This window comes from Cygnus atratus, chromosome 6 (genome assembly GCF_013377495.2).
Source record: "Cygnus atratus isolate AKBS03 ecotype Queensland, Australia chromosome 6, CAtr_DNAZoo_HiC_assembly, whole genome shotgun sequence".
NCBI lineage: Eukaryota > Metazoa > Chordata > Aves > Anseriformes > Anatidae > Cygnus > Cygnus atratus.
The window spans coordinates 20936610-20953586 of record NC_066367.1 but is presented as its reverse complement, the minus strand read 5'-3'; the positions used below and the strand labels follow the sequence as shown (position 1 = coordinate 20953586).

The 16977-nt window shown below is 35.8% G+C and overlaps 1 protein-coding gene across 12 annotated transcripts in view; it reads right to left on the bottom strand.

Annotated features, from left to right (window-relative positions):
- Nucleotides 1–2855: 2855 nt before the first annotated feature.
- LOC118259446 (sodium channel protein type 2 subunit alpha-like) overlaps nt 2856–16977 on the bottom strand; it is a 48648-nt gene continuing 34526 nt past the window's right edge. For 7 of the 12 annotated variants that reach the window (XM_035569001.2, XM_035568982.1, XM_035569011.1 and 4 more), the window contains exons 20-26: nt 14639–14761; nt 14069–14350; nt 10994–11051; nt 10040–10173; nt 5048–5152; nt 4390–4660; nt 2856–4039 (exon numbers count right to left, since the gene is read on the bottom strand). In XM_035569001.2, coding sequence (XP_035424894.1) covers nt 2856–4039; nt 4390–4660; nt 5048–5152; nt 10040–10173; nt 10994–11051; nt 14069–14350; nt 14639–14761 — 2157 coding nt within the window. Of the gene's footprint in view, nt 4040–4389; nt 4661–5047; nt 5153–10039; nt 10178–10993; nt 11052–14068; nt 14351–14638; nt 14762–16977 lie in introns of all 12 variants that reach the window. The other 5 variants (XM_035568991.1, XM_035569026.1, XM_035569017.1 and 2 more) reach the window with 2 other exon arrangements.

Genomic DNA, 16977 nt, shown 5'->3' with positions numbered 1-16977 from the left:
TAAAACAGTTTTGTCCTTCAAACAGCAATTCAATGACCAAGAATTTTTACAGAACATTTACACTACTGCTTTGTATTCTCAGCAATTAAGATATTAGAACAATAACTATTCTGGACATGGACACAAGCACAGAAAAGAAACTAACTGAAATTAGGTATAACTACAAAAAACATACATGTTGTCCTTGAAAATATAGCATATTTGAGGTTGTCTTTTTTTTTTCTCCTGTTAGCTCTATTAACCTAAGTATACAGTAGTCTTCACAACAGATATGAAAAAAAAAGTAATTAATTACTCCGTGCACATGTCCACTTGCCCCACATCCTGCTGCCTGTTTGCAACCTCCTGCCAGGGTCCGTGCCTGTAATGGCATCAGCTGAAGTGGTTGACCCTTAATTTTAACAATTACTTGTTAAACTGTATTAACTTCATACAATAAAAACACAAAGACTAAAATGAGTACATAAAAACGTTATCTTTATTCTTTTGGGTTGTTAGCAATGTTGTTACTTTTGGTAAAACAACTTCCTGCATGCAGTTCACCAGTACACTGAGAGTCAATAGTTTCTGTAAAAGCAGAAGCCCATCTATATATTCTTTTGTAAGAAATGCAAGGTATTCCACTGTTCATTATAGAAGGTCACTACTTATTCTCATGAAGAAAGATTTTGAATAGCAAATTGTATTTAAAACACTAGTACTGCAGCATGAATTAACAGGACCAGCAGTCAGTGTGAGACTGACACAGGAAAAACAAGGTTTCTGTGACTAAGAACAACCTGAAAATTGACAGACAGTATGATTTCAAAAGAAAGCCTTCCATCCTTTGTCACATACAAAGAACTACTTACTGATCAGAAAAAGATCTATACTATTTCTTTTAAAACTATTCCTTATTAAAATCTATTTTAATACAATTAGCAGAAAATTGCAACTGCCAATTCACATCGTATCTTAGGTTTCCCAGCAATAAATTGTCACAGATAGAAAGCAATAAAAATGACTAACAGTGTGAACATATTTGTAGTATCCTCTTGTATGTACAAAATGTTTAAAATGAAATTATTTGCAAAATAACATGAATAGATCAATATAGAGAGATATATATTATAAAAGTTATTTTCAATAGCCCCACATTTTTATCAAGTTAAGCAATATATTTATCCTGTATGGTCTGGTTATTCACTGCATATTATTGATTACTAAACTCAAAATAAAATCTATAATAACAGCAAACTATTGCTTACTGGTATGAGGAATGATGGTCTCGAACAGTTTTTTTCCTTTCTACCATTCACATGTCTTTCCATCTTAGACTTGAATAGCTGTAGGATAATAGCAGCAAGCATGCATCAGTTAAAGCTTCCCAATTATTTGGAGTATTACAGAATATATCAAGCTATCTATTGAAACGTTATAAGCTACACTTAGTAGGGTACATATTTGATGCAATAAATACAGTACTTAGGTCACTGTCTCTTTTCAAACAGATACCACTGTGTAAAACAACTGATTAAGTAACAGAGGACATTTTACTTGCATATGAAGTGTAAGCCTTGATGAGAAAAAAAGTGATGTAAACCACAGTGCAGGACAAAGCTGATTCAAGCACATCCTTTTGGTCACCTCAGCCTTCTACCGAAGATTGCATTTCGTACAGTGGAAACCTGACTAGAGTGCCATGGGGGTTGAAACCACCTCCAATGTACATATCTCTGTCATGGTCCATTTCTACAAAGTACAGAAATTTCAGCCTGAGGTATACACTAAAGCAGTATTTGTCCCAGTAGGTATTTTGCTATCAGTTTATACATATAGCTCTGATTACTGTCTTAAATGGGTTTTATTTATAAAAAATAAATAAAACCTGTAGAGATTGACTTTGGAATGGAGTATCAAAGCTACTTATTAGTGGGTCTAAGGATTTTCTAAAAATAAAATAAAATAAATTAAAAAAAAAAAGATTACCACTTTATTTCAGTAATTCCCTATAGGCAAAATTTGGTGTTTACAGCTTTTCTGTGATAGAATTGTTTAAAACCCTCAGGAACTAAGTGCTATCTTGGACCCTGAAAGATTTTTTTTTTTTTTGTAGTTTCATATTTTTCAAAACAGGAATTGCATGTAGCATGATTTATTTAAATCATTACCTGAATAGGACTGTGTAATAAATGAAGAATTAATAAAGAGATCAAACTACCAACCTTCTTTCTGTGAAAGTGATTCTTCCCTTGTTTTGTTTCCTGACAAATTATTTTTTTAAGCTCTGTTCTGTATCATTTGCTGTTGATTTGATCTAGAGAGGCCCAAGAATCTGTAATCTTGTCTTTCTGCTTTTAGAAGTGCTCGCTTGAAGACAACTATGTTCACCTTATGATGACATAATTACATATTCCTAACATTTGAAAGAGTATTTACCTTTTTCCTCAACACAGCAGAATTACAAATAATAGTATGTGAATTAAAGCAAATGAGATCACCAAAAGAAATTACACAAATGGAACTTAACAGATGAAATGTACACAGTGGATACACTTATTCCACAAAATACAGACTTATGACTGGTAATTTTGCATTCCATTCAAGGTCAGTACAGTCCAAGAAGAAATTTAGTCTCCTCTCCATTAGTGTCAGCTGGTAATAAAGGGTACTTTTCTGGCAAGGTTGTTTCCCTCCTACATTCAAGGTTTACTAATGACAAGTCATTATCTTGGTACAGGCACTGACTGTAGCACTGGGTAAATATGTAAAAATTTGTCATTTTGGCATAATCCTCCAATAAAAGTATTATTGATAAAAATGTCATCTTCTCAGGCTGTAAACAGCCATCACAGACCATATATTTATGTCTTCCTTTACTTTTTATTTCCTTTTCTGTCTTTCCCCTTGTCTTCTTTTTCTGATTTGTCATCTTCATATTTTTCCTTTTCTGGTTTTGTTACACTATCATAAGAAGGTGGAGATGTGGTGGATGTAGTCATATCCATTTTCTCTGGAGGTGAGTTTTCATTTAGCTTACCAAAAATCATATCTTTTTTGCTAAGGAGATCAACCCCATCTTTGCGATACATATATAAAAGTTTCTTTATTGACTGCCTTAAAAGATAACATCTATAAGCACGCTGAATAATAGTAGCAGACACTTCCTCCTGTTTCCGTTTTAATGTGGTTGTGATTGGTTCATAGGAGACTTTAGAAGGATTGGCTGCCATAAAACGATCTTCCATCTGGATTCTGAGGGCATCCATCTCATCACTTTCCCCCAAAACACGCTTTGTGAAAGCGAACAAGATGTCAAGGCAGTGAATTCTGTCTCCGCTTACCATGGGCAGATCCATTGCAATAAGCTGAATTGTGTTTGGTTTTGGTATATTAAGAGGAGGATCCAGAGAAGCTGCAAAATCAGACAGTTTGCTATATTCTATGAATTGTGTGGCATCTGGATCATATTTTTCCCAAACCTCATAGAACATCTCAAAGTCATCCTCACCCAAGGGTTCAGCACTTTCTTCAGTGGCAACACCAAAGTTCTCCAGAATCACAGCAATGTACATGTTCACCACTACCAGAAAGGATATGATGATGTAGCTGACAAAGAAGAAAATCCCAACGGAAGGGTTGCCGCAGTCACCTTTAACAGAGCTCCCCGGATGAGGTTTGTCAGGGTCACAGTCTGGCTTCCCACTGTTCAGAATTGGGGCTAACAAACCATCCCAGCCAGCGGATGTGGTGATTTGAAATAGGCAGATCATGCTGTTGCCAAACGTTTCAAAGTTGAACATGTCATCAATCCCAGCTTCCCTCTTAACATAGGCAAAGTTGGACATGCCAAATATCGCATAGATAAACATGACCAGGAACAGCAGCAGACCAATGTTGAACAAAGCAGGAAGAGACATCATCAAAGCAAAGAGCAGAGTGCGGATTCCCTTAGCGCCTTTAATGAGACGCAGGATTCGACCTATTCTGGCAAGTCGTACGACTCGGAATAATGTGGGGGACACAAAATACTTTTCAATCACCTTAGCTAAAAACATACCTGTGAAAGATAAAAATAAAATTAAAAGGCTAACATAATCCACAACAAAGAGTAAGAATAAAGAACAACTCTATCTGTGAAATTTCTGGAAATTGTAACTGGAGGACGAGTCAATAGTTTTTAATCTGCTATGGGTAATTTGAGATTTTTTTCCAGCACTCTTCGAAAAAATGAGTATTAAATTTGATATGGAATTATTGAGCAGGTACTATTCTCAAGTATGCTTCACACTTCCTAAATAATCAGGAGAAATGAAAATTAAGTATTCCTCTAATCTATAAAACTTTGCAGAGATAAAACATTTAAAATATACCATACTGTATTTCATTTGAAATGTAAGAGTTTCTTACCTACTATTGATAGAATAACAACCACAAAATCAAATATATTCCAGCCAATGGTGAAGTAATAATATCGTAGTGAGAACAATTTGAAGACACATTCGCCAGTGAAAAGGACAACAAATACCAAGTTAATCCAGTATAAAATATTTTGCATCAGTTCACCCTGGTCATCTGTTTCTATCATCATGGTGACCATGTTAAGACAGATGAGGACCATAATGCTGATATCAAATGCTTGCTTTGTTACAATATCAAACACCAAGCCTTGCAATTTATTCTGAAGGGAGAAAAAAAGAAAATGTAATAGTATGTTGCATGTAATGAATATTTTTTTCTGTCCTACTTCTTTGTTCCTCCCCCCAAATACACAACCAAGCAAAAAGCTGAAAAATCTAAAAGCACTCTCTAGTAACTTTCCTGTTTGCCAGTTTTTTGTTTTCCCCTCAAAACCCAACAGACTTCTACTTTATCATATCCTTTGACTCTGTATTTCCCCAGGCATAACAACTATGAGAGACTTTTCCTGCAGAATATATACGTTTCCGCTTCAAATTAAGAGAAGTTCAACTAGGCCTAAAACATTTTAGAGTTAAGGGAGACTTTTAGTAGTTAAGGTACTGCTGTTACCAAACATAGATGACACAAGAGTAGCACATATTCTTACCGTTGGTCTAGGTATAGGTTTTTGTGGTTTTTTGGAACCCAATTTCTTCATTGCATTATAGTATTTCTTCTGTTCTTCTGTCATAAAAATATCTTGACCTCCAAGGTAAAATAATAAAAGTAAAAACTGATTACAGCCAAGTCTTTAAATCAATTAATTTGTATTTGTATGAACCATGCATTCATTCTTACATGTTGATATAAAAAAAAAAAACAAACAGTAATTATATCAAAGATCATTAAAGTATTTTGCAAGCCTTGCTGGAAAAATGAAACAAATTAAGGAACTGAAATAGAAAACAACTTTTATCGGTTATTTAAAACAAACAAACAAAAAAACAGAACTGGTTAAATATAATTCATTTAAATAAGTATGGAAAAACTTGTAAAAATACACATTGTATGTAAAATAATGTAAAAAACCAACTTTTAAAAATACATCCATTGTATGGATGTGTACATCATGAACTCCACATTGTAAATCAATCAACCAGAAATAAAAAAGCTTCAAAGGTAGAAAGGTTCATTTAGAACTGACAGGTCTTCAGAGAGAAAATACGAAGAGAAAGAAATTACTGACATTAGTTAGTTTTCAGAATCCACATTTTATCATGTGAGTACAGGTATCTCTGTTCAGATACTTGCTGCCACAGTAGTACTACTGTGCATGTCTGGGGTATGATCATCCCCCTCCATCAATAAGGGCATCAAAAAGCATTGGTATACTCTTTGGGTTTTCTTGCTTGAATAATAGGACAGCAATCTGAAGAGAATGCTATCAAAACTGTCGTATGTAATACTTGTTAAAATATTATTTTTGACAAGTAACTACTTTTCTTCCATGCACTTGATTTCAAATACATTCCAGGTATGCATGATGCTGGAGCAATAGCATTTGGAAATGAATTTCAGTCACAGGCGAATGTGACTTTGTCAAATACTGTGTCAATCTTCTCAATCAAGTAATAATGAATCCGAACACGTGTTTGAGCCTTTCAGCTACAGCTACACACAGATATGAAGATTTAGAAATCAAAAGAGATTTTGTTCAGTACGCTCTCCTCATAAACCACATATTCAAGTAAAATTCAGGTATTAGAGACCTAGGGTTCTGGAAAAAAACAAGAAGAAATTAATTTGCTGATTATGGTCGAAGTGTGAATCTATCGGATTTTACCCAGCAGAAATTTCAAAACAATAACAAAACAAAAACAAAACAAACACACACAAAATAAAAATAAATTTAAACAAAAAAAACAAACAACCACAACAGTTTAAAGGAACTGGCATTGAACTGGGCATTTCTTCTGCTGCCTCACTGATGTAATGGCTATAAATTGCGAACATCGCTGTCTCTGTCTGTGATTCATTGGGAGAATGGCTGTCTCAAGGTGAGATACACTTTATACGCCTTTGAGGATTGTAACAGTTAGCAATTTGACAGCTAGTGGAATATATTTTCCCCAAGGCAACTAATGTACTGAATGTGGGTTGCACTCAGGGACCAAAGAAATGCACGTAGTTTAACTACACAGGGACAGTATATTGCAACATGTCCTCCCCATTCATATCCCAGCAACATTGCCCAAAACAGGTAGCTTTCAGTGATGTGAAGACAGAACAAAGACAGCACTTGGATGTACGCAAGTCGATGGGGCCGGATGGAATCCACCCGAGGGTACTGAGCGAACTGGCGGAGGAGCTGGCCAAGCCGCTTTCCATCGTTTATTGGCAGTCCTGGCTATCAGGAGAGGTCCCAGTCGACTGGCGGCTAGCAAATGTGACGCCCATCTACAAGAAGGGCCGGAGGGTAGACCCAGGGAACTATAGGCCTGTTAGTTTGACCTCAGTGCCAGGGAAGCTCATGGAGCAGATTATCTTGAATGTTGTCACGCGGCACTTGAAGGGCAACCAGGCGATCAGGCCCAGTCAGCATGGGTTTATGAAAGGTAGGTCCTGCTTGACGAACCTGATCTCCTTCTGTGACCAAGTGATGCGCCTGGTGGATGAGGGGAAGGCTGTGGATGTGATCTACCTTGACTTCAGTAAGGCTTTTGACACCGTTTCCCACAACATTCTCCTCAAGAAACTGGCTGCTCGCGGCTTGGACTGGCATACGCTTCGTTGGGTTAAAAACTGGCTGGATGGCCGGGCCCAAAGAGTTGTGGTGAATGGAGTCAAATCCAGTTGGAGGCCGGTTACTAGTGGAGCCCCCAGGGCTCAGTGCTGGGGCCGGTCCTCTTTAATATCTTTATCGATGACCTGGACGAGGGGATCGAGTGCACCCTCAGTAAGTTTGCAGATGACACCAAGTTAGGTGCATGTGTCGATCTGCCCGAGGGAAGGAAGGCTCTGCAGGAGGATCTGGATAGGCTGGAGCGATGGGCTGAGGTCAACTGTATGAAGTTCAACAAGGCCAAGTGCCGGGTCCTGCACCTGGGGCGCAACAACCCCGAGCAGAGCTACAGGCTGGGAGATAAGTGGCTGGAAAGCTGCCTGGCCGAGAAGGACCTGGGAATACTGGTTGATAGGCAGCTGAATATGAGCCAGCAGTGTGCTCAGGTGGCCAAGAAGGCCAACAGCATCCTGGCTTGTATAAGAAGCAGCGTGGCCAGCAGGTCTAGGGAGGTGATTGTCCCCCTGTACTCGGCTCTGGTGAGGCCGCACCTCGAGTACTGTGTTCAGTTTTGGGCCCCTCGCTACAAGAAGGACGTGGAGGTGCTTGAGAGAGTCCAGAGAAGGGCGACAAGGCTGGTGTGGGGTCTGGAGAACAAGTCTTACGAGAAGCGGCTGAGGGAGCTGGGGTTGTTTAGCCTGGAGAAGAGGAGGCTCAGGGGAGACCTCATCGTTCTCTATAGGTACCTTAAAGGAGGCTGTAGAGAGGTGGGGGTTAGTCTATTCTCCCACGTGCCTGGTGACAGGACGAGGGGGAATGGGCTAAAGTTGCGCCAGGGGAGGTTTAGGTTGGATATTAGGAAGAACTTCTTTACTGAAAGGGTTGTTAGGCATTGGAATGGGCTGCCCAGGGAAGTGGTTGAGTCGCCATTCCTGGAGGTCTTTAAAAGACGTTTAGATGTAGTCCTTAGTGATATGGTTTAGTGGGGGTCTTGTTAGTGTTAGGACAGAAGTTGGACTAGATGATCTTGGAGGTCTCTTCCAACCTAGACGATTCTGTGATTCTGTGATCGCTGGGTAACCACACGCTACATATCCTATGCATTTCTATGAGCACAGGTGCCTCTATATGTTGAAAAGACAGGCCAGTAATGATTGCTAATTAGCTGTGTGAAAGTGAATAGTACCACACAAATAGAATGTTTCCCAGCCTATTTAACTTTTTTGGTGACAGTTACAACAGCTACAAAAGTACAAGGATACCACAATGCCAGAAAGAGACCTTCCTATATACAGACTGACAAAAATGCCAATAGCATGTACATAGCTTCCTTAGTCTTCCTCTTGTGGGATCAGATGAAACTGAACCAACTCCTTGTAAGTCTTAGAAGCCTCTGATGCTATTCAATGTGTGTATGTATGGGGACATCTTACTGGAGGATAAAGACAACCTCAGTTTTGTAAGCCCTAACTTTCTTTCTCTTATTTGGGTGTGCAGATAAGAGACTCGGAAGATCTGAAGCAGCAACATATGAAGCTACACACTCCAATCTCAAGTGGTAGGCTTTTTTCCATGTTTCTTTAATGTTTATGACCAAAAACCTTGTAGTCAGATATACTGGACTGGCAGATTTAAAAAAATAAAAATAAAATCTTAACTCCAAGGGTTGGATTTCACAAGCCATGCTGGGAAACCTCTACGATATAGGCCAAGATCTCTCCTTCTGAGGACTAAAGAGAGAAATGGACAGAAAAACTGAAGCAAGATGGAGGAAAAATCAGAAGAAATTAAACACTGCAAAGCTATGAGGAAAAAGAGGACTAAAACAATTGCAAGACCAAAGTTCCTATCCAAGAGACAAGTATTTCCATACAACTCAATGAGAGAATAAATTTATACAACAATTTATGCTCTCTCTACAGAGCACAGCGAGAAGAAAAGTACTGTCAAAGAGACAAAAAGTTAAAACCTCTCAGAATTCAAATGAGAATATAAAGACAGTCGTCAAAAGTATAATACATTTATTTGCACCTTAGATTTCTTGAAATATTTAACCATTCTCTGTAGACCATGACTGAGTACATTCCACTGGACTTATTCAGGCATGATTATCCAGGAAACTTACTGTCAGGATTAGATTACTTTAACAGACCATCTGAAGAGTTTAAGAGGTGAAAAAAGTGTTTTTGTTTTTTTAAGATTTTTTTACAAGAACTCATTCCAGCATGCCATCTTCCGTATAGATTTCTATACATGGCATATAGAAAGATTCACTGGAATTTTCCATCACAGTAAGTCTAGCAGTATCTTTCTTTGAGTACAACGAATCAAATTTGACAAGCCATCTAGAATCACAAATGAGTACGTGTCTAGGAAAGAAGTCTATGTTTCTATAAAATTATGTTCTGCTTTGCTATTACTTAGCGGCACCCTTTTTATTAAACGAAATTCCAGTATGATTCTGTTTCAAACAGAACAGAACGTACAGAAAAATAAGGCTACTGTATACAACATTTAAAGTTTATAGACAGCAAATAGAATTTAACTTGCCGTCATACCCAAATAGAACTTAACTTGCCATCACAGTCTGCATTTTGATCTACTTTAATCCTCCTGAAGTTCTTGACACAAACCCGTGTTCATCTGAATAATAGAAACCTTTTCAGTTGGAAAAAAAAAGGCATGAGAACACATTTTCACACGTCAAGATTTTTTTCTCTTACAAACTCACTACCAACTTCTGACAGTTGTCCAACTCTCTTTCATCTTGCAGTACTGATCAATAGTTTCAGGATCCTTGATATATTATATATTATAACTTTGCTGGATGCTCAATGACAATGAGGTATCGTGACAATGAAACATGGTGATACTTATCTTCTTTTTTTGTTGGTTGAAGTTATCTATGATGACACCAATGAATAAATTTAGGGTGAAAAACGATCCGAAGATGATAAAGGCAACAAAGTAAAGATACATGTATAGGTTATCCTCATACTTGGGCTGTTTCCCTACCTATATAACACAGAAAAACAGGAATACATCACTGATAGCAGTGAAGACAAATTACAGAAAACTGAGCAGAAACAGAAGCTGCAACCAGATGGAAAGCAACAAGGAAAGAGAGAGGGGGACACAGATTAGCTATTTTGGAGCATATCCTACACTTAAGCTTTGATCTTGTAAATTTATTTAATACAGGCATCTATGAATGCACACACAGACCCACCTTTCCTCCCCTTTAAGTCTGCCAGCTCATCTCTAATAGCACTTGATGTTTTACGTATAACCTACTAAATTTGACAGAAGTATGCAAGTATCAAAAGTAATTCAGCTCCTATGGATTGTGTGCAGATCACAAGTTGGATAGAGGAGAGATGCAAAAAAATACCTGCATTAAAACGGGAAATATTCTGCCATTTTGTTTTTTGAGATTGTCAGAGTGCAGCATGCAGCTCTGGATTAGCTACTGCAGGTGCTGTCACTTGCTTTATTTATTTATTTATTTTGGAGACAAGAAAAACCTGATCTGTACAATTGTACAATCTCAGTGACAGAGATCCATAGGAAACTAAATTTCACTAGTTATGTTACTCAATGTCACGCATAGATTACTTATTAAAGTAGCAAAACTTCATGTAGGCCTACTTCATGTGTTTGTTTTTTTTTACCTATTAAAAATATATGCACTTAATTACTTTATAACTTAAGATCTATATAGAAAAATATCAGTATTTTATATTTATTCTTTGTTTCTTTATTTCAACTGCCATTCAAGAAGCATCACATCAACCTTATATTTGTTTAAATTTAGTGAATTTTACATTGCACTTACTTCTCTAGAGTCAACAGCAGCATACATTATCTCCATCCATCCTTTAAATGTTGCCTAAAAACAAAGTTTGTTAACATTTTCCATCAAAGCTTTAAATAAAAAGACACTTCAAATATTGTAAATATTCTGAACTATAAAACACTTTCTTCCAACATATTTGCACACAGAAATAGAAGGGAATATTAAGAGATGGTGGTAAGAAATGAGTGATTTATTCACAAAAAATCATTTACCGTGGTATACTATTATTTACTAATACTTAAACAATAAACAAATTCTAGTCTTCAGGCAAATTCATATGAATTCTATGTGGAATGATTTGAAATAAATATCTGAGAAAAACAGCCTTGTTGTAAACTGCAGTCTTTCTCTCAGCTCCAACTTTCTGACAACCAAAAACTAGACAATGCCACCACTGGTTGGCATTTTCCAGACAGAATATGCAAATTGTCCTAAAAGAAAGTCCGTAAGATACATAGTCTCAAGAAATCTTAAGAAAATGTAAAGTTTTAAATTGTTTAGACAGACAGCTTCTACCTAGAAAAAGTAAGTTACTATTGCATTTACTATGTGAAGAAAAGTTTTAATTTAATCATTTTATGACTCAGAGAAATAAATTATTATTTAAAAACGCTGCAGCTATACTTTTAGCTACACTTTTACCTACACAGTCTAAAAAGTTTAGAAATAAGTTTGCCATATCTCTTTGAATATGAAATACCTTCCTACCCTATATAAAATAACTGCACTGCATTTGTTAACATGTGTAATCTCTTTGCTGTCCAGTTTATGCACAGATTTTGTACCTCCTGTGTCTGGTAAGAATGACTGTGAGATTACTGAAAATAACCTCTCTGTGGTTCAGTATGGTGGTAAGGGAATGAAAGTTCTGCCTGTGTGATTCTACAACGTCTACATATTTTACTTTTTTAACTAGCAACATTCATAGTATATACGAAGTACAAATGAAGGGATTAAAAACAGACACCATCAATATAATAGATCTGTCTCAATACGGGCACCACTCTCTGATTATCCTGACTGATTTTTGTGAACAAAGCTTAAAAATTGCAGAACATGGTGTAAGCTGTGTCCTATTATAGGTGTGGAATGCAAAGATTATATAGCTCTATTATCTGAAACAGGTAAATAGTATCTACTACCATATACATTGAGATAACACATTTTAATATTTTCTACCAATATGAACATAATCCTTACATTCGGCTGTGGAAAATGAAAGAAAAGTTAATTATCAGCCTGAGCTGCCTAGTAGGTATAGAAAAAGTGTTGACTACAGCATGACACTGTATCTTATTCACAACATAGGAAAAAAAAATGTTTCTGCCCTGTTCAACATATCAAGTCTTCGTCAACTAAGCAATTTTCTTTTGGTTGTGACAGGGAGAAGAGGTGTGACAGTGGGCCCAGACATCTTTTACTGAACGAAGTTACTGAATGAGTGGTATAAATTCAACTTCATTGCATATAACAGAGTCCTTCACTGAAATATAACACAGAATCCAGCATTTAAGTTACTACCTCCCTTTAATTCTCACAAAGAAAGCTGAGAATTCCCAGAGAAGATGAACTGCTTGAGTAGTAGGAGAAAAAAAGTTATAAACAGAAGTTTAAGTTTACTGTACTGCAGTTAATTGACTGCTCAGAAGTATAATGGCTAACCAGGCCCAACTGAGCTTTTGGAGTTTTGGATGAGCGGCAAACTACCACCAATATTAAATATTTCAGATTCTCCATCTGTTTTTGCTATTCCTGTGCTGAAAGGCAATGAACAAAAACCATGCCTGTAGGAGTCTGAGAAAAAACACATTTTTATCAAGACCTTGTCTCAAGAGAAGCTGACCAGCACCTCTGTCCTTCTACCAGTTTTGTTGATTTCTGAACAATTTAGCCTGAAACAGTGTTCCAGAAAGTCACTTTTTGTTACCAGAAACAAGATAAAAAGACTAACTATTCAAACCCAAATAGGAAGTGACTATGTGTGGCAACAGTAATGTTAATACTTGTTGTCATGAAAAATTTTCAGGAATTCAAATATTTCTACTGTTTATCAGATATAGTGAAATAAATCCAGGTGTGCCTAATACTCCAGGAAAATACTCCTGTCCACCATGATATTAAGGTATAAATGTTTCATTTACTGGAAACATTACATAGCTGAACAATTCTATGCAAGATAAGTAACAAAGGCATAGACACTGCTGTCCTCTACATCAGTAAATTATGCAATAGCCTAGTGCCATTTAGAAATAGCCACTATTTCTCCCTTGAGCAATCAGATAGTAACTTTCTAGCACAATACTAGCTACTCACTACCAGCTGGAGAGTTTAAGAGACAGAATAATGGCCAGTGCTTATGAACACAACTGTTTTCCCAGAAGCAGTGTGTCAAGTGAACCTGATTACGAATACATGTTTCTGTCCTACTGGCTCCAACCTACACATGCTGCTTTTAAAAGAGGCTTGTGCTTAGATATCTACCAGTAGTAAATTTGGCAACTGCTCATCTAGAAACAAGCTACAAATTATCTACAAAAAAAAAAAACAAAGAACACTTGACAGACAATAACTAGACTGTGGCTAATAGGAATTATTAGAAGGGAAAAAACAGAAACGAGAAAGTGAATTTAAAAACTTTTTCCTTCATCTCCTTATTTCCATACCAGTAGTGTACTCTTTTTGTTTGAATGAGCTGTAGAATGCATCTATTTGACTACCATGGTAGAAAATTTATCCTAGTTGCATTTATTTATTTATTTATATTAACTAGATTTACTGCTGTAGAACTTGGAAAGATAGCAGTGGTTGAGTGCAAAGGAATTTTATACTCATGTGACAGATATTAGATATTTCTCCTCTTCCAAAATTGCCATAGAATCTATAAGATTTTTACCACAATCAATTATAAATAGCTTAATAGAACACATTTATAAAAACAAATCCTTTATCCATGCATATATTGTAAAATAATATTGGAAATTATGGAACTGAATATTACTGCTACAAAATTTAAAGCTGGAAAATTAATTTATCAAAATTTATACACTTACGACTTGAAGCAGAGAAAGATAACCAGCTCCAACATTATCAAAGTTTACTTTCACATTTTTCCATCGAACATCTGTCTTAGTGCTCATAAGATTTTTACATTCAGTTATATTATCAACTTCTTCTGGTAGGAACTGAGCACCAGTTGTGGTGTTAACACAGTTAAAAAACTTGCCAGCAAACAAATTTACTCCCATGATGCTGAAAATTAGCCAGAATGTAAGACAAACCAGAAGTACATTCATAATGGATGGGATTGCTCCAGTAAGAGCATTCACAACCACCTAATAAACAAAAGAAAAAAGCTTTTTAAAAACTGTATGCACATGCCTATATATAAATATCAGCAATCATTTATTTTTCCAAATAAAGCAGAAGATTTAGATTAAATCATTAAAATACACTGATATAATGCCAATAAAAATAGAAATACACAGAATAGAATAAAGCATGTTACTGTGTGCCTTGCTAACTCACATGCAGATTGGAGTTCCTCAGTGATTTAATAATTTATTAAGCATATTTTTAAGAATTTGTTTTACACATTATTTCATGATTTCCTTTTTTCTTACCCTCATGCCTTCAAAGCGTGACAAAGCTCTTAGAGGTCTCAAAGCTCTTAATGTTCGGAGGGATTTAATTGCACTGAGTTCTGCGAAACCAAGGGCATGAGCTACTAAGCTAACCAAGGAGACCTAGATGAAAGAATATAAAATTAACATTTTTAAATTTTCAAATAGCCTCACAATACAAATATAATGCCTACTGGAAAGAAAACATCAATCTGGGTATCAGAAAGAAAAAATAAAGGTGACTGTAAATTTCAGAACAATTTAAACTAAAAGAGACTTTATGATCTCTGAAACTTTCATAACTGACATGTTGTTATGCATATATAAAAACACACAATACTTTTACAAAATGCAGGGCATAGGCTGTGTTGAATTACATGCGACATTTTTCTCAGGTATTACTGTCTGAGACAACATACCAAATAGTATATTTGCATTTATCATAAGTTCTTAATGGTAAAGAATTCATCCAATATTTTAGTACAAACCACTGCAATAGGCTAGGAGGACTACTAGAAATTGAAACAATGAAATGCATCATTGTATACAATATTAATAAAGACACACAACACAAGGGAATAAATGGATTCAGAATTAGTGAAAGAACAGCTGAAAAAAAAAGAATATACTAAATAGGGTAAATCCATTGCATTTGTTGATGAATACAACGCTTTACTCTTCCGCTTCAAATGTCACAAAAATATTCTCAGTCAAGCGGAAAGCAAAAACCACATGGAGTTCTGACATTGATTACAAAGGATACATGATTAGGTATGTCCACAGATGTGTAAGTGTTACACTAAAATTTTGCAGTGAGTTCAAATGAAAGTAGTAGCCAATTAGATTCAGTACTTAAAAAATTCCAAGCATTCTTTCACTTCCGACATCAGCCCCCCTGAAGATTGTGAGGGCATTACTATCTGGATAATAATAATAATAAAAAGTTGAATAAACTCAGTCAAAGCCTGTAATGTACTAAAAACCCATCCCATTCTGCGTGCAACGTTCAAGCAGTAAACTATACTCTAAGACTGATGATTACAGACATGATAAAATCTGACCCAGCAGCATTTGCTTCTACTAATTTGCACTTAGAACTAATTCACATAATAGCCAATATATGAATAACTAGTAATTAATATTTCCTGCAGATGGTAAGTCGTTGAAGTGGTATATGGTGAGTCAGACAGGACACTGATAAGCCTGAATACTAACTGTATGATGGGCTACATAAATACAAATGTTAGTACAATTACCTAAAAGCAATGCACTCAAATGCATGTAACAGTGGACAGCAGTTTCCTGGAAAACAGTAGCTGTGACAGTCACAAGAGTTACGACAGAGTTGATAACTTAATTGTGAGCTATGGCTCTACAGACTTCCACAAGCTGGATATTTAAAAGTCTTTATATTGAGTGCCAGAAGAAAATCTATGTTTATCTCCATTTGAGAAAGAGAACTGCTTCCAGTGTCTTAAGTTCAAAATTGAAGTCAAAAAGTCCAAGAATGATTAAGAAGCTCACAGATATGTTATAGCTATTTGCTTTAGAGTACTGAAGTAGGTTAAACAGTGGCACATTATAAAATACATAGAAAATGAGGAGAAACTGGCTATTTTTTAAAATGTCTTTTAAATGTAGCATGCAAAGTCTTAATAAAATCAAGAGTTTTTAAAATCAAGATTCTGTAAATCACACTAACTAGATAAAATCAAAATAAAGTTAGGGAACTCAACATCTGTACAATATATATGAATAATAATATATATGAATAATATATGAAATACAAGTCAGTGATCAGTACAATGCATTATCATAGATGACTGTATTGCTGCATTTATGAAATAACTCATCTAAAGCTTTACAAAATTCACCAGCTGAACTAACTATAGTTAGGCCAGGTAGTTCACAAGAAGAAACTTTCAATTTTCACGAGAAGATCCAGAAAAAGAGCACACTCACTGAGTGCGAAGACCTTTGTTTATTCCAGCAATTCTAATTCCTATACAAACTCAACTATAATACTCAGTTTCAGAATAATGTTGCTTCTTTAAATTCAAATGCTAGAGAAACATTTATTGTAGAAAGCATTAATCCATCAAGACTTTAAGGTCATACTTCTACAATTCTAGAGAAGATAAGAGAAAATCTGTCAGATAACCAGATTTTCTTAGTGATAATACAATTATTATATTTACATAGAAAGCAATCCTCTTCCTGATTAGTACATTTCTACTTAATGATGCCATAACAATATCTTTCTTCAGAAAGTGAAATATAATTTTGCATTTTTTTCTGCTTTATTTATTTTAAAAGGGGAAAATGGAGAGGCAGGATAG